At 36.2% G+C, this 18,642-nt stretch overlaps 1 protein-coding gene across 1 annotated transcript in view; it reads left to right on the top strand.

Annotated features, from left to right (window-relative positions):
* Positions 1-16,667, top strand: part of MMP20 (matrix metallopeptidase 20) — a 48,871-nt gene extending 32,204 nt beyond the window's left edge. The window contains exons 9-10 of the mRNA XM_017544766.2: positions 12,424-12,527; positions 13,829-16,667. Of these exons, the coding sequence (XP_017400255.1) occupies positions 12,424-12,527; positions 13,829-13,929 (205 nt within the window). The 3' untranslated portion in view covers positions 13,930-16,667. The remainder of the gene's footprint in view (positions 1-12,423; positions 12,528-13,828) is intronic.
* Positions 16,668-18,642: the final 1,975 nt, after the last annotated feature.

Here is an 18,642-nt window from a genome sequence, read left to right as displayed (position 1 = left end):
AATGCAAGGCAAGTTTGCAATAACCCGTTGACTTTTTTCAGCCACTGGGGTGCCACTTACAGATGGTTGACTGTCTTCAAGATATAGAACCATCCAAATGATGAGTGAAACCTTCATTCAATAATCCCATTGTTTGGTCTCTAGAATATGGCACATCTTGATCTGGACCCCTAGTGGCTTAAAATAGTAGATGCAGCATCACCAAATCCCTAACTACCCACTGAGAATGCCTGACTTTGCCGTTATGTGAGCATCAAATGCATTCCACAATACTTCATGATTTGGGGCAAAATGTAGATGGTCCTGATCATGGGGCTCTTTGAAGGATATTTCTGCTGGAAGGAAAAGGTCTTTTGCTTAGTCCTTTTATCCAGCTGAGAATATGAAGATTCTTCTTATCCAAAGGAAACCATATAATTTCCATGCCTGTCCTCAGGGGCTTCATATGAGCAAATCTGAATCAGATGTGATCTGTCATCCAATCAATGCACATAGCATCACATCTCATCTCAGCTACTGAGTTTCTAATTTTAATTGACTCATGTTGAGGAACAAGTGAAGCTCCTTCAAAGATCACCTCTGCTTCTGCATACCTTCCCTCTGTTCCAGTTTTCTCCTTTTACCTGTTTACCTAAATATCTGAAGAGAAAAGCAAAAGCAGATTCTAAGCAGGTGACAATGCTAGACAGCTTAGGCTCATGATAGGGTCTTGAAGGAAGCAGAAGAGCACCTAACTTTGTTCCAAGAACTTTCATTTTATTTCATATCACCTATTTTAAATAACCATTTTCGTGGCATAAAAGAAATTTAAAAAGAATTTATATGTCATCTTATTCCATCTGACTCATATTTTCTTCCCCAACTTGGAACTGAGAAAGTAATACAAGTGACACACATATATATTTCATAAGAAAGCAAATTTCTTTTATAAAGAAAGAACTGCAAATAAATATGGACTCTGCTGACTCTTCTGGGTCACTAAGAGCCCTGGAAGCATTGCTCAGTGTCATGTGGTGTCATGAGCTGTCACTTCCAGACCAGTGTTTAAACCATGAGGCCAGGTATTTTTATCTCAGACCTTTCAAAAGCATGATGCTAGGAATTCACTTATTGAGGCCCTAATATCTGCAGGACAGAATATGATTCTCTAAAGTCTTTCTTTAAGATAAGGTGGCTGTAGTCACAGAGCTGACATACAGGAAGACAGGTATTGAGAAATCCAATTCCCCTGGTGAATTTTCAGAGAATAAAATCAAGAGAAGCATGCATCAGCATGTGTGTTGGAGTATGAGGGCATTTATGTTATGATAATTCAGTTCACGTTTTAAAAGGTGTTCACAGTGTGATTCTCATAGGTGGAATTATCCACTCTCCCATTGTCTCTCTTGCTCATATTTCACCTGGTCTTTCTAATCTATCACCCACCAGCACCTGCAGTAAAGTATATATCTTTAGCCAGGCTGGACTGAAGCTTAACAGCTAATACAACATATGTGGGTAGAGATTCAAAATTCTCTGTAAGTTTTAGGGTGGGAAGGTCAAGGGTCTCTGATTTTAGTGATGCTCATTCCCCCCAGAGAAAATCTTCCTGTACATTTCCAACTGGTCCTCTGTGAGTATCTACTAAAAAGAAGTTTTTCATAATCTAAATTTAAACAGATTCATAAAAAAGTTGGTTTAGGGCATTAACTAAAATGTTAACAAGCTCATTTTGCTGGTTAAGAAAGGAAACCATGGTAGGCACTTCTAACCTTCCCAAGTTACCAAGGGCGTTAAGTGATATAAAGCATGCAGATACAGACACCTGGCAGTGTCTGCACAAATAAGGTGCTCAAAAAGAGTTATTCTTCAGCAACGGTAGGAACTTATATAGTAACTAACAAATAATGTCTTAACAAGTTGTGATGCTTAAGAAATTGCTTAAACTCTGAGCAGTGATTCAGACAAAATTGCTTATTTCTCTGAGCGGTGATTCAGACAAAAATCTGGTCAAAGGGAATTTCTTGTTTAAATACCAAAGGCCCCAAACACTGGACTTGAAATTACTGTTTTTGGCAAAACATAGATAATCCCTTCAGCAATGGGAAGCTTCTACTTTACATATTCCAACACACACACTGGTGTATGCACCAAGGAGTAAGACAACCCCAACCTACAGCTCGAAAGTTCAGAGAAAGCTATTGTACTGGCCGTATTCAGAAACACCCCTGAATTCTCCACAGTATGCTTTGCAGGGCCTCCTGTGTGTGACATCTTTTTGTCATGTGAAGCCCTATATTGATTAGAAATTTAATTTAGCCACTAGTATCAGAGACCCCAAAATAATTGTGGCTTAAACACATGAGGGTTTGTTTTTCTCATATATGTAAAAAGTCTGACGGTTTAGAGCTAGTATGGCAGGTTGGTGATTACTGGGGACCCACATTCCTTTTAACATTTTGCTCTGCTATTCTTAACACATACTTCCATTCTCATGGTTGCCTCATGACTCAAGGTGGCCAAGGGAGCTTTAGCCATTATGTCCCTGCTTTAGAAGGATGGAATTGAGAAGAAAGAACAAAGGACATAAATGAAGTTTTGTAGGTAAGCACATGGCCACATTCAAAAGTATGGAAGGTCCCAAGCCTCAAGTTATAGAAAAAGAATTTCACTACATTGACATCCACTGAAAGTGTGTTAGGTCTTATTTCTCTTAGACATTTCTCAGGTTCTTCCTTGTTCCTCATGCTATTTCAATCTGTGACATGAATAATGTGCCAAGGGAAGAAAAGCGTCTGGAAATTCTCCATGAACTCCCAGAGTTTGGACCCAGTTTAGTGAATAAAATGCCATGAGAAAATAACCGAAGGACTTCTTCACAGAGGATTGAAGGTTGGCTTGGGGCCCGGTTGGATTAGGCTCTAAAAGGGAGAATTCATGTGTCTGTGTAGTAGTTACTTACAGAGGAGCAGCACACAGAGGACCACAATGTCAAATCCAAATAGGAGGCTCTACCGTGTTGATGTCGTTACATGCCACGTCAGCAAATGACATATGGGTTAAACTTTGCCAACTAGAGTCACTTCCCCTTACTTTTATTTCTTCCTTTTCTCTTTATATCAGGCCCTAATGGTTTCATAATTTTTCCATTTTTTACATTATTTCCCCTACCTATGGCTAACTTCTTCTTTTAGATGTTCTTCCTTTCCTACCAGTAGCAGAGCAGTGGCTACATCAAGGGATATCTGGGGCAGAGGGGTGCCACCACCTCTATAATTCTTCAAGACAGTCAGTGATTTCTGATTTTATGCAAAGTGGCTTGCAAATCTACATGTCCTGCCCTTTTTCAATCACATTGCCCCTCCACTCCAAATTACTCTTTCTCTACAGTCAGACCCAGGGCATCATTGCTGCAAAGTAGAATATGTCTTCCACATTCTCTTCTTCCTGAATGCCTCAGAAATACTAGAAATAGATGTTTTTATTTGATGATTTTATAGTCACCATAAAGAAATAAATAATAAGTAATAAAAGCAAGTAAGATAAAATAGAATTCAAAATCTTGTTTTCTAATGTTTTAAATTAAAAAAAAATTATTACTAAACTACCACATTCAACCTACATTTATTAGGCATATTATGTGTCAGCTTGTGTGCTAGTGACATTCAAGAGAAGGTGTGGAGTTTGCTGGTTAAGAATGGGCAGAAGTAAAAGAGTCCTAGTGTTACTCTCAACTCTACCAGCAATTATCTGACAATTTGAATCACCTTTCTGTCTCAGTTTCATCATCTGCAAAATGGGAGTAGAAATAGTATACACTTAATAGAATTATGGCTTCGAATAAGAAAAATGTGAAATGCTAGTCACATAATAAGCATTCAGTTCATGTTAGGTGTGGTTAATGCCCTCAACAGGTTTTACAGTGGAGAGTAAATACATAGGTAAATAACTAACAGAAATCCAAGTGGCAAGTGTGCCCTGATACAAGACTTCATGGAGTTCAGTGGGCCAAAATAAAGAGGAAATGGCCAACTTAGCAAAATTATCAGGAAAGAATTCTTAGAGGAAGTGATGGCTAAGCTCCATTTTGAGAGTTGTGTAGGAGTTTCCCAGACAGAGGGTAAGGTGGGGGTAGCTGGCTTCCAGGCAGAGAAAGCAGTTGAAGCAAAAGCACTGATGCATGAAAAAGCATGTAAGCATGGGGAAAACCTCAAGCAGCTCCGTATGACTAGAACATAGACTAAAATGAGAAAGGTAGCCCAAGGAAACCAGGGTACAGATCATGTCGGGTCATCTCCTTTCTAGGGGGATAAGTGTTTATTCTTCAGAGAAGAGGGACATGTTAAATATCTTCAATAAGGGAGCAACTCAATAAATAAGATTTATGGTATAAAAATAACACTCTGCCAGCAATGTGACTGAATTGGAGGGAAACATTTTTAGGCCAAAAGGCAATGGAAAGCATACTGAAAGTTCTCAAACTAAAAACTCAACCAAGATTCCTATATCCACAAGAGTTATCTTTCAAAAATGAAGGAGAAATAAAGACATTCCCAGAGAAACAAAAACTGAGAGAATTTATTGCTTGCAGATTGCCTGACAAGAGATACTAAAGAAAGGTCTTTAGCTGAAAGTAAGTGAGCCTAGACAGCAATTCAAGCCCCTTCAAAAAGCCAGAGAGCACCAGTAAGTGTAATTATGTAAAAGACAGTATAAATGCATATTTCCTCTTCTTCTTTCTCTTAATTTGAAAATGTAAAATCAATTATATTAAACAATGTGCATATAATTGTATAATTATATTGTTAAGGCCCAAACATGTGGCAATATATTTGTCAATAACAACATAAAGGAAGCAGGTGGGAGCAAAACTGTATTTGTCGAAAAAAATGACACCAGGTGGTAACTAAAATTCACAGGAACAAAAAAACAGAACCAGAAATGGTAAATAAGAAAGTTAATATAAGAAAAGTTACAAATATATACATCCTCTTTTTTATTCTCTCAGCTTCTTTAGAAGACATTGAATTTTATAAAATGATAATTGTAACAATTACTTTGGGGCTTCAGATGTATATAGATATATGTATAACAATAATAACACAAAAGGAAGGGGAAAGAAATAGAGTTATATAGGAGTAATGTTTCTATATCTCACTGGAATTAATTTAGTATAAGTCTTAAGCAGATTTTTGTAAGTTAAGATGTATAAGGCAAGCCCTACATCAACCACTAAGGAAATCACTTAGGAAAATATAGTTAAACAATTATAAAAGAAATTAAAATGTTATATTAGAATAATTTTACTAATGCAAAAGAAAACAGTGAGGGATGAATAGAGGAACCAAAAAGACATGAGTTATATAGAAAACACAAAGTAAAAAGGCAAGCATAAATCCAACTTTATCAATGACATTAAATGTGAATAGCTTAAACACTCTAATCAAATGGCAGACTGCCAGATTAGATTGTTTAAAAAAAAAAAAAAGACCCAACTATATGCTGTCTACAGGAGTTACATTTTAGGTTCAAAGATACAAATAGATTGAAAATAAAAGAATGAAAAAATATATCATGCAAATGGCAACCATAAGAAAGCTTGAATGGCTGTACTATTATCAGGCAAAACAGACTTTGAAATAAAAAATATTACTAGCAAGAAGAAGGACATTTTATAATGACAAAAAGTCAATATGCTGTAAAGACATAATCACAAACATGTGAATCTAACATGGAGCCCCAAAAATGTATGAAGTGGTAATTGATAGAAATGAAGGGAGAACTCAATAAAGAAACAATAATAGTTAAAGATTTCAAATACCCCACTTTCAATAATGGATAGGACAATGAGACCAACAAGGATTAAAAGACATGAACAATACTATAAAACAACTAGACCTAACAGATACCTATAGAATGCTATACTCAAAATAAGCAGAAGACTCATTTTTTACAAGTGAACACGGAACATTCCACATAATAGACTACATGTTAGGTCACCACACAAATCTCAACAAAACTAAAACAACTTAAGTCATACAAGTATCTCTTCCGATCACAACAGAATAAAGCTAGAAATCAATACCAGAAAGAAAACTAGAAAACTTACAAGTATGTGGAAATTAAACAACACACCTTTAAACAACCAATGAGTCAAAGAAGAAATCACAAGGGAAATTAGAAAGTAATTAGAAATAAATGAAAAGTTAAATACAACATACCAGAACTTATGGAATGCAGTAAAAGCAGTGGTCAGAGGAAAATTTGTAGCTATAAATGTCTATATTTAAAAAGGAGAAAAATCTCATTTCAATAACTTAACCTTCCACTTTCAGACAATAGAAAATCAACAACATATGAAATCTAAAGCAAGAAGAAAGAAGGAAATACAAACATTACAATGGAAATAAATAAAATAGGCAATAAATAAGCAATTTGAGAAAATCAACAAAACTAAAGGTTGGTTCTTCAAGAAAATAAACAAGTGACAAACTTTCTACTAGATTGACCAAATAAAAAAGAAAAAATTTAAATTATTTAAATCAGAAATAAGAGGAGACATTACTACCCACCTTCCAGAAATAAAAAGGGTCTAACGGATTACTATGAAAAATTGTATACCAATAAATTAGATAAATGAAATAAATTCCTAAGAAGCCACAATCTAGTAAAAATGAGTCAATAAGAAATACACAGTCTGAATATACCAACAGTAAGGAAAGAGATTAAAGTAGTAATCAAAAACTATCCACAAAGAAAAGCCCAGGCCCAGAAGGGTTCAATGGTAAATTCTACCAATACATTTAAAGAAGAATTAATGTCAATTTTTTACAAACTACTCCAAATCTTAGAAGAGAATAGAATTAATACCAATTTTTTGCAAACTTTTCCAAAACGTATAAGAAAACACTACCTAACTCACTGATGTCAGCATTATCCTTATATCAAAATCAAACAGAAGCATCACAAGAAAATAAAATTTCAGACCAATATCTATTGTGAATATGGGTACAAAAATCCTCCAAAAACACTAACAAACTAAATCCAGCAACATATAAAAAGAATTATACACCAAGACCAAGTGGGATTTTTTCCCAGGAATTCAAGTTTGGTTTAACATTCAAAAATCAATTAATGAAACGTACCATAGCAATAAAAAAAAAACAAAAACCATATGATTATCTCATTCAACAACCTAGGATTAATTAAAAAAAAAAAAAAAAAACCTTCTCAACTCAATAAAGAGCAACTATGAAAACCCACAGCCGATCGCATTGTCAGTGGTGAAAGACTAGATGCATTCCTCCTAACATCAAAAACAAGACAAAAAATCCTCATACGCTGGTAGTAGAAATGCAAATTAGTATATCCACTTTGGAAAACAGTCTCCTACTCCTCAAAAAGTTGAACATAGAATTTTCATTTGACCCAGAATTCCACTTTCTCTTGGGGATATGCCCAAGAGAAGTAAAAACATAAGTCCACATAATAGCTGTATACAAATATTCATAGCAGCATTATGCATAATAGATGAATGGTGGAAACAAACCAAATTTCCATCAAATGTTGAATGGATATATAAAATGTGATAAATTCATACAATGGAATATTATTTGGCCATAAAAATGAACTGCTGGTACATAGTACAAGATGAATGAATCTTGAGAGCAATATACCAAATGAAAGATGTCAGTCATGAAAATCTGCATATTATATGACTCCATTTATATAAAGTGCTCATAACAAGCAAGTTTAAACAGACAAAAAGTAGATAGTGATTGTCTAGGTCTGGTTGAGATGGAGAGATGGGGGTGTGAGATATGGGGACTTAGAGTGAAAAGGCATAAGGTTTTTCTGGGGCTGGGTGATGGCAACATTCTAAAACTGATTGTGTTGATGGTGGTACAATTCTGTGAATACAGCCATGCATCACTTGCTTAACAATGGGGCTATGTTCTGAGGAATGTGTCATTATGTGATTTGGTCAGTCAGCAAACATTATAAAGTGTACTTACACAAACCTAGATGGTATTGCTTACTACCCACTTAAGTTATATAGTATACCCCATTGCTCCTATAGCTCCTACAAACCTATACTGCATGATGCTGTACTGAATACTGTAGGCAACTGTAATACAATGGCATTTGTGTATCTAAACACAGAAATGGGACAGTAAAAATACAGTGTTATAATCTTATGGAACCACTATCATATACATGGTCTGTCATTTCCTGAAATGTCAATATATGGCACATGACTGGGCACTAAAAAACCACTGAATTGTTTATATAAGAGAGAGAACTATTGCAAGATTTTTGCCAGAGATGATAAGTTTAGGGGTTGGGGTAGTTTTGATTGTTTTTCAAGCGGTAGAAAGCATAGGTTCGGGTGACTGACTAGTTGGGGATCATTTCTTTAATAGATGAGTTTCCAATTTTGGCATTTACCAAGACAATAAACTTAAGAAATGAAGCAGAATTAGGGGAACAAGAAGCAGTTTCATTTTGTACATATGGAGTTTGACATTCTAGTGAGAACTGAGAAGAAAAATATAAAGAAGAGAGTTGGACATACAGGTCTTTAACTCAAGAGTACTCAGGCTAGAAAGATAAGTTTGGAATTCATCATGTAATCAGGTGGTGATTGAGGTCATGTGAGGATATGAGACTGCCAGGAAGATGGGGTTCAATGGCAGCACATGATGTTTGTTATAGAAAACACAGAATACATGAAAGTAAAAGAAATTCTTCCAATTGGCAACATTTGCTACATCTTTTGATACTCATTTAATATTTTTCTTCTATTTTTTTCCCTTCAGTTTTCCCCATTTTTAAGTAGTTATGTATTTTTTGTCCTGACATTCTTCTACTTAATATTATAAAATATATATTTGTCTATGTTGTTACAAATTCTTTGTCCCAGAATCTCCTCACAGTCATTTTCCTCATGGGGTCCTACTTCTTGACTCTCATCTGGGATTCTACATGGCAGCTTCCGCCTCTCTTGCCTTCTCTTTGTTCCTGATCACTCTCCCATCTGCCCTTCTCTAGTATAGATCACAAAGGCCACTTCATTCATGAAAGTCACATGATTTCTGGCTGAAAGTTGATCATTAACTTCAAAATGGAATTTCAGATTTCTATTTCATTGTCCCTCCTTACCCACACTGGAAAGGTCACTTTGAGGAAACTTCCTGAAACCATCTCAGAAAGACTTTATCAGTAAATTCTCCTTTTTGCCATCTTTTTTTGCATTCTCTTTAAGCATCTTTTAGCAGACTCAGCTCCCCATTTAGTGCTTCCAAGAGGGTAGAATGCACTCAGGTATGCCATTGCCATACAACTGGAATTTGCACAGTCAAAACACCAAAAATGCCATCTAAGCTCTAAGCATACAGGTTAGGTTAAACAAAAATGCAGGCATTTTATCAAAACAGTCCCTGAGCCCATAGAATACAAATGAAATGTGGAGAGTAAGATAACAAACCTGAAAAATTACATCAGATATCTGTTGTAGGCAATGATTTATTTAATATATATTAAATGTGGCTACCTTGAATCAACATTAAATGATGAAACAAAGGCCCATAAAGGAAATAAACATAATTACAGATCATTATTTCTAGTTTGGTATTTAGGTTTCACAAACAAGGCCTCAGTGATGAGAGGATATATGCAATGATTTTAGGAGATACTCAAGATATAGTTGATTCTCAATAAAAATTGTATTTCTTTCCTTAATATTGAAATTCAGCTTGTATTTATTGATGGCTGGCTCACTGTGCCAGGAATCATGCTCAGTGTTTTCTCATACTTTCTCATTGTCCCATCTACCTTTTCAACAATCTTGAGAAGTAGGTATTTCATTGAACATTGTGTCTCTGAGAGGTTACATGATTCACTCAAGATCACACAGCTACAGTGGTCCATCTGAAGCTATATTTCCTGTCCTCCGAATCCAAATCCAATGGGCCTTCCCATCCACCGCATATGTTCATTCTTCAATTCTCTTCACCATTTATTTATTGTTAGTCAAAACGCCTGTGATCTTCATCCTATTGCATAATCTCCTTTTCTGTTCTTCTCTCAGCAAAATCCTCACCACACCAGCAGAACTTCTTCATCTTAATCCTCTCTCTGACTTGGTTCTCTGGACTACCTCCAACATTTTTTACCCCTCCTTTTTCACCTCTTCTCAACCTTGCCTACTACTGCAAACATTATCTTATAAAGTAAGTTTAAAGATTAAAGATTAAACTTCTTAATGACTTAGGATCCCAGATCAAACCACAAAGTTCACTCAGCCTTATACTGACAAGTCAGAGTTAATGGTTCTTGGTGCCAAAATAAATGACAAAGTCTGCTGGTTTGAGCCTGCTCTTGGTGCTACATGTGCCAGGTACGTGTGTGTGTGTTGTGTGTGTGTGTGTGTGTGTGTGTGTGTAAATTGTCTCTTTTCCTCATGACCACTGTTTTCCAGATAAGAAAAACCAGGGCTCGGAGTTCAAAGTACGTTCTCCTGATCACAGAATTAGCAGGTAACAGAGTTAGAAATTCAAACCCAGTACCAACAGACTGTATGTGTTGAGCTCTTTGCACTATAACAGAAATTCGTAAATATCTGTTCACACACAAAGGGCTAGATCATCACAAAGTTCTTGCCAGTTCATGGCTAAATAAAAACAGCACAATATTATAAACCAGGGAGCTATAGTCTGTGTCAGCATAAAAACAGATTATTGTCAAGAACCATTCTGAGTTTATGTCCTTTCTGCCTTTTTGGTGTTAACGTTTCTTTCTCCTTGTGAAATGATAATGAAAACAGGTGGTAGTAGTTCTTTTGATGGTTAAATGGTAATGTTCTTAGTAAAATGAAAAGTAGGTAACCTTGTGTTAGTTATGCAGGCCCCTGTCTGCATGTCTATGCATAAAGTCCACATGACATATTAATGGTTACAGTTAATATGGATAAAATGCTGGGAGAGTTAGCTTCCCCCCCAGGCCCAAACATTCTGTAAAGCAGCTCAGTCCTGCACTTAGTTTTAGCCTGAATAATCTTTTTCAATGTTTGCCTCTGGCTCAGTATCACTAGAGAGTTGTCCCTGGCCTATGTAGTCACAGCCACATGAAGCACATTTCAGGAGATGGTGGGTGTGACCTGCTGCCACGGGAAATTTCTCAGCAGCCCAGGTACTGGGAGAAATTATCTGAGCTTTTGGTGGGAAAGGAGTGGGGTATCCACCTGGGAATGTCCCCATTTGGAGCTCTGTGCTAATGAAGAAGGGACTTTCTCACACTTTAAATGAAGTCTTAGTCTCATACATATCACGCTGACTCACACAGTCACAGTCTTTTTTTACAATGGGTAATTTAGATCACAAAGAGATGTATTAATCAATCTTCAGAGTTATCTTTGAATGCTGGCTGCTGGCCCAGAAAAAGAAAGCAGGTCTACTATTCAGTCAGTCATATAAGCTTTCCAAGAAACAAAAACAATGGAATTCAAGTAAATTGGTTTAAAAGGCAGAAGTTCAATTATTACATATTCCTTGGATCTGATTTACTTATTGTTCACACATTTATTCATTCAATGTGCATTATTTGTTCAGCCCTTTCTTCATTGATACATAGCACTAAGTTCATGAATAAAAGCCCCTATGAAAGGCTTTCATTGTTTGATGAACCAAAGAATGGATACACAGAGAGAGAAATAATTACAAGAATAAACAAGGCAATAAAAATATATAGAGTTGCTTTCAAAAGGCAAGTGTTTTTTTAAGTTAACAGAATGTTTTGCTATAATATATAGAATGAATAATTCTAAACAATATATGTAGAAATTTTTTGGAGACTGCTTAAAACAAGTGACCTCCAAGTTTGTGGTACCAGAATCTCAGGAACATGGGAGCATAGTGATAAAGGTCTATAATTGCTTTTAGGTATTTTAAGAGTCCAATTTAAACAATAAAAAGTGCCAAACCCAATGGCTTATTCCTGTAATCACAGCACTTTGGGAGGCTAAGATGGAAAGACTGCTTGAGACCAGGAGTTTGAGACCAGCCTGGGCAACATGGCAAGACCCTGTCTCTACAAAAACTAAAAATTAGCCAGGGTGTGGTGGTATATGCCTGTAGTCCCACGTACTCAATAAGCTGAGGCAGGAGGATAGTGTGAGCCTGGGAGGTCAAGGCAGTGGTGAGCCATGATGGCACCACTGCACTCCAGCCTGAGCAACAGAATGGGATCTCATCTCAAACAAAAACAAAAACCCAATAAGGAAAAAATAAACAACAACATAAGTGCATGTGCATGTGTAAGTGCGAGAGAGAGAGAGAGAGAAACACCTAAATAAGTTGCAAGTGTGCATATGCCTGACCATATAGTGTCATCTACAACAGTAAAAACCTCTTATTAATATTATTTATGAAATAATACTTTTTCTAGCTATGATGAAAGGAAAAGAAAAATGGAAAAAGACTATCCAAAGAATACTGAAGAAGAATTTTCAGGAGTAAATGGCCAAATCGATGCTGCTGTAGAATTAAATGGTGAGTGTTCCACTGAAAACTTTCTTCATGAAAATTATCATAAGAAATCTGAGCTCTGCTTTAACACAACAGAAAATGGATTTCCAAGTGGGAGTCATTGGTTCTTACATTTGGTCCTAAGTCCTTTCATAAGTTTAACCAACCAGATTATCCACTAGAAAGAGTAACTATAAAAGGTCTGGTATTGTAGTTCTCTCTTTCCTAATAGAAAGTTTTTAAACTATAGCTTCAATCAATTAGACAGCTAGATCATACAGTCTACCTGGGTCAAGATTAACTTTTCTATTTTTAAAATACGCATAGTCTTGGCCAGGCACAGTGGCTCATACCTGTAATCTCAGCACTTTGGGAGGCCGAGATGGTAGGATCGCTTCAGTTCAGCAGTTTAAGACCAGCCTGGGCAATATGGTGAAACCCTGTCTCTACAAAAAACATTAGCTGGGCATGGTGGCACATACCTGTAGTCCCAGCTACTCAGAATGCTGGGAGTGGGGATCACTTGAGCCCAGGAGGTCAAGGCTGCAGTGAGCTGTGATTGCGCCACTGCACTCTAGCCTGGACAACAGTGATGATACCCTCTCTCAAAAAAAAAAAAAGTCACTCAACCTTCCATCACCCAACTCCTACAATTTAACACATAGCTAGGAAAGTTGAATAGAATTTTGTTGAATAAATTTAATTGAATCTTCTGAATCAATCAGTTAGCATAATCTTCTTGAAAAAATCGCACAGGGCTGGACAACGTTCAGAAGTGCAAAGACCATTCCAGATGTGGCCTCTGCTCTCATGAAATGGTTCATCCAACACAGATGAAATGACTGGAAAACAGACAATCTATAATTTCGTATTGAGTCATGTGGTGGACTTCACAATAATTGCAACAGCTGATCTGAGAAATAAAATATCAGAATCAGCAGCAGTCATTGGAAACGTTATAGTGAGACTTTAGATGGGTTTTAAAGATTGGCCAGAGGCTTCACCAGAGAAAGAAAAGTCGGGGGGCTTCCTGGAGGAGAACAGCCTTAGCAGAAGCACAGTGCATGACTCAGCATGGCACATTGGATGACCCCAAGTAGAAGGCCTTACCCTGGCTGGAATAAGGGGAAAGCTCAGAAATGACTGAGAAGTTGAGAAATTGGGTTCTAGGGTAGGGTGGAGCCATGCAGAAGACAAGTTAACTGCTGCCTGACAAATTCGCAATTCCCCTTTGATGACACCTTAAGAAAGTGACAATTACAAATTCCATTTATAATTTTGCTGGTCATCTTCAGTAACCACATTTTCAACTTTGTCTCTTTTAGGCTACATTTACTTCTTTTCAGGACCAAAAACATACAAGTATGATACAGAGAAGGAAGATGTGGTTAGTGTGGTGAAATCTAGCTCCTGGATTGGTTGCTAAATAGAAAAGCCTGGTCTTCCCAACAATGAGGATGATGGCAAGCAGCTTCTAACTGTATCTTAAGGACTAAAGCAGAATGTAGGATAGGGATTCTTCCCATGGCCTTCAAGTCAAATTAGAATTCATTGAAAATAATGTTTCCAAATTTTTTCATAGTTGTATATTCGGAATTTTCATCCACATTAGAAAGTGTCTATATGGGCAATTTTATACAAAATCCAAAACAACACAATGCACTCTCCAGTTAGACGCCATTACTTTTTTCTTACCTAATATACTGAAGCAGATCAGTTTGATTTTTATTTCCAGGAGGAAGCCTAGTGGTAAATTCCATGACATATACTATAATTCTTTTTATAGGAAATGTTGTTACTATACAAATTATAATTATTTTGCAAGCAATGGCTTTTGTGGCCATGATTTGGCCATCATTTGTTATAATGAATACAAATTTCCCAATTTTTACTTAAAAGACATCACAACAAAATACTGTATAAGATTTGTTTCTAGTTTGTTTAATTTGTGTCTACTCACTGGTCTCTGATGTAGGCTTAGGTGGATAAACCTATTCAAACAAATTTTCATAGGAGGCAAGAGATGGGTACTTTGCAACAGGAAAATTTTTAACAAAAGCTAATAAAATGTTTGAATAGAACAGTTCCTCATTTCTTTTTTCTGTTAATATTTACTAGCTTCTATAATACTTTATTTAGCCACCCACAAATTCTGTGTACCCATAGAAAAATTAAACCATAAGATAGCATCATAAGTACACAGACCCAGAAAAAATAACAGTAACTTATTCGACTTCCTTCTTCCTGAAAATAGACTCAGTGAAACTATCTTTGACCCAGCTAAGTGAGTGTCTTTTGAATAGTCTTCCATTCAGGGGAGTTCACCTTTTTGTTTTAGTTATTCTTACTTCAAGCTTAACCTTTTTTCCCCTACCTAGACATCAGTATAGGTAAAACTATGGCTGTCTGTCATTCTTATAATTTTGCCCTAATCTTACTCTCTAGAATGTAAGGATTCTAAAATATTTTAATGGTTCTAAAATTGAATGATAAAATACTTGGAATACTTTATAGACCTCCTGGTACATCTACAGTGTTTAACAGATGCTACTATTGTTACCACCATTTATGACATTTGGTTCATACACTCACTTAAAAGACCTGATATTAAGAAGGGATGGAGTAGTTACTCAAGGTTATTCCATAATTTTGATTTGATTTCTGTTACTGAAAGTGGCCATTTATAGCCAACCAGATGTTGCATATTTGTTGAAGACAAAGTCTGTCATCCTTGCCTTCTAATGTCAAGGTGCTTCTATAGAGGTGAAAAGTCACTTTTGCAACTGCTAAGACGGACTTCTTACTATAAATAAGCAAGGAGGAAAACAGGCTGGCAATTTCTTTAAATGTTTAACATAGATTTATCTTATGACACAGCAATTTCACTCCTAAATATATACCTATGAGAAATTAAAATGTCTACACAAAAAACTTGCACATATTCATAACATCGTTATTTATAATAGCCAAAGCATGAAAAAATGTCCATTAAGTAATAAATGAATACATAAAATGTGGTAAATTCAGACAATTGAATGTTATTTGACAATAAACAGAAATGAAGTCCTAACACATGCTATAACATGGATAAAGCTAGAAAACATCATGCTAAATGAAAGAAGCCTGACACAAAAGGTCACATATTGTATGATTCTATTTATATGAAATATTTATACAGAAAGCAGACCAGTGCTTGTCAGAAGTTGGAGGAAGGGGTTAAAAAGAGTGACTACTAATGGGTATGGGGTTCTTTTTTTGGGATAATGAAAATGTTCTAAAACTGACAATGGTGATAGTTTTACAACTCTGTGAATATACTGAAAGCCATTAAATTGTACACTTTAAATGAGTGAATTTTATGTTATGTTAACTATATCTCGATAAAGCTGTCACATTAAGAAAATAAACAAGGAGATCAAAGTGGTGTGATGATTCATGGAGGTCATGCATTCTGGCAGCTGTGTCAGGGACCACATGACAATGGAACACCAGCCTGAAGACATCTAGTGCTGCACACAACCAGCCAGATGTTCTCCTCATTTCTGGCACTAACCCAGAACTGTGCATAAAGAAGACACTTTACTAGTCAATGAATTCACTGAAAGCAATAAAGCATATGCTCTCAGGTCTGGCTGATGGATTCAAACTCCACATCTTCTATTTTCAACTGTGTGATATTGACCAAATTCCCTCATCCTCATCCTTGTCTCAGTGTCTTCTTTTATAAAAATGGAATAATGGCAGTTTTTACCTCCTAAGGATATTCAGAGGCTTACAGGTATGAGTTAAAATATGCAAAGTAGTCCCTGGCACTCTACAGAGGCTCCATAATTATTGTTGTTGAAGCCATTAGAGTTCATTTTGTTTTGTGATATTTTGAAGCATTTGTATATATCCCTTGAGATAACTAAAGATCTGATGAGCTATAATATCACAAGAATTGATCATCAATGATCTGAAATTTTTCTCTTCCAAATGTTAAATTAAATCAAATAATTTAAAAATACTATGTTTAGCCCCCATCTCCAAAGTATAATTCTTACAAATCATCATTTTATTGAGTTAAAGAATTCTTGGCTCTTAGGCCAGGCATGGTGGCTCACACCTGTAGTCCTAGCACTTTGGGAGGCCAAGGTGGGTGGATCACTTGAGCTCAGGAGTTTGAGACCAGCCCAGGCAACATGCTGAGACCCTATTGCTACTAAAAATACAAAAATTAGCTAGGAATGGTAGCTCATGCCTGTGGTCCCAGCTATTTGGGAGGCTGAGGTGGGAGGACTGCTTGAGCCCGGGGGTCAGAGGTTGCAGTGAGCTGAGATTGTGCCACTGCCCTCCAGCCTGGGTGACAGAGAAAAACCCTGTCTCAAAAAAAAAAAAAATCCTGGCTCTCAGATTTAAAATTTGTATATATTTTGGAAAGATACAGTCCCTCTCAAGCATAAGAAGGGGTGATTGTGTCATAATACAGTCAGAGCACTTATCCTCATATGATATAAGAACTTTGTGCAGAAATAATTTATAAAATATTCTACTCATTTGGCTTCAGAGTAACTGAGTGCAAACACAACTCATTAAATAACAGTTTTGGACAAAGTGTGGTTGAAGTACTCCTTTGAGGATCAAGAGGTAGCAAAATAGAGTTCACTTTCTGATGAATTCGGTGCATTATCGTATTAATCTCAGTGAAGACTTTTTGTGAGCAGAGACCTCTGAAAGAACTAAACAAGCTACTAAGGATGAATGGATTCACCTCAGTGGGGAGCTTTCCTAACAGCTCCATATTAAATTTTCTGTGGTATAAACCAAGCCCTCTTTTATTTAACCTAGTGCTAAATGGAAGACCGAAGTTTGTCTTTTGGGTCTTCTGTTTCTTTTCAAATGTTTATTGGGAAACACCTTAGATGTCCATTTCACAAAGCAGATGGCAAACAAACTAAGCAGTTTTTTATTTGGAATTCGGTATGTAATATTTTTAAATGGTCACAGGGTCTTCAGGGTGCTTTTATTTATATATTATCCAGATCTTTTTCTTTAATCCTGTTATTTTTCTCCTACAGACAATGAAATTGAAGGTTCTTGGTGAATATTCATAGCTAAAATTACCCAGTGAAGTGCGATTTGAGAGGAAATGCATAATGCTAGCCAACAGGCTGGTGTTTTAGACTACTATAATGGAGCTTAGAAGAGTCCAGGCCAAAAGATTGTCTGCATTTCTCGCCAGTAGGTCTGGGTAAAAAGTAGAAACAGCATCTTTTGATCATCTTTCATCTGTCAAGCCTCCTGTCTTTGGTCTCATTCCAATCCCTAAGTGGTTTGTCAACATGGCTAGTTTAAAAGGTATCCTGTTACACTCAAAATGTCATAATCACAGATTTGTTCCCAACACCTAGACCCTTGGAATTGAACTAGGGAGCAGAATTGGGAAGCTTGTTGGTAAATAAATTACAATGGGAAATTAGTGAATGTCTTTGGGATCCAAAAGAGGACTTCTTTTTTTTTTTAATGAAGATCTCTTCATTTTAATGTCTTCTCCATTAATCTTAACATTCTTTCCTTTAATTTAATCTATCACTTAACATGTTTGGAGATGAAAGTAAAATTTTGTTGCACAATGCAGCATGTTGCTCTGATAAGAGATTGAGGAGAGATGAGAATAGAAAAGCATGGGAGGGAGTTAATGGGAAAATAATTGCAAAACATTTGTTGAGAAATGTTAACACTTAAGTCCATCTCGGATCACTTGCAGTGGAAAAAAAAGAGTGTCTGTATAAATAGTTAGCAATGTGTTTATTCTTGGAAAGTCCCAGGCCTGTAATGCAGTGATAAACAATGTGAGTTTTTGAGTTGGATATTAAATGTGTTGAGAGCTGCCTGTATAGAGAATGGATGTCAAAAGTCCATTATAGCACATTCCACTTGAATTGCAGACAGCTCAATGGTTATAGTGTGTCACTTTGCCGGATTCTAAATGTATTTCCATATATGAATTAGAAATTTCTGTGAATGATTTTATCAGTTGTTTCTTTTGAAACAATCTCTAAAATTAGTTCTTTACAATCAATTCAGCCCTTTTGAAGGATCTATCTACCCCACCATCTCTACCCTTATTATTCATTCTTAACTCACTAGAAAATATTTA

This window comes from Cebus imitator, unplaced genomic scaffold (genome assembly GCF_001604975.1).
Source record: "Cebus imitator isolate Cc_AM_T3 unplaced genomic scaffold, Cebus_imitator-1.0 Scaffold171, whole genome shotgun sequence".
NCBI lineage: Eukaryota > Metazoa > Chordata > Mammalia > Primates > Cebidae > Cebus > Cebus imitator.
This window is presented reverse-complemented; position numbering and strand designations above follow the sequence as displayed.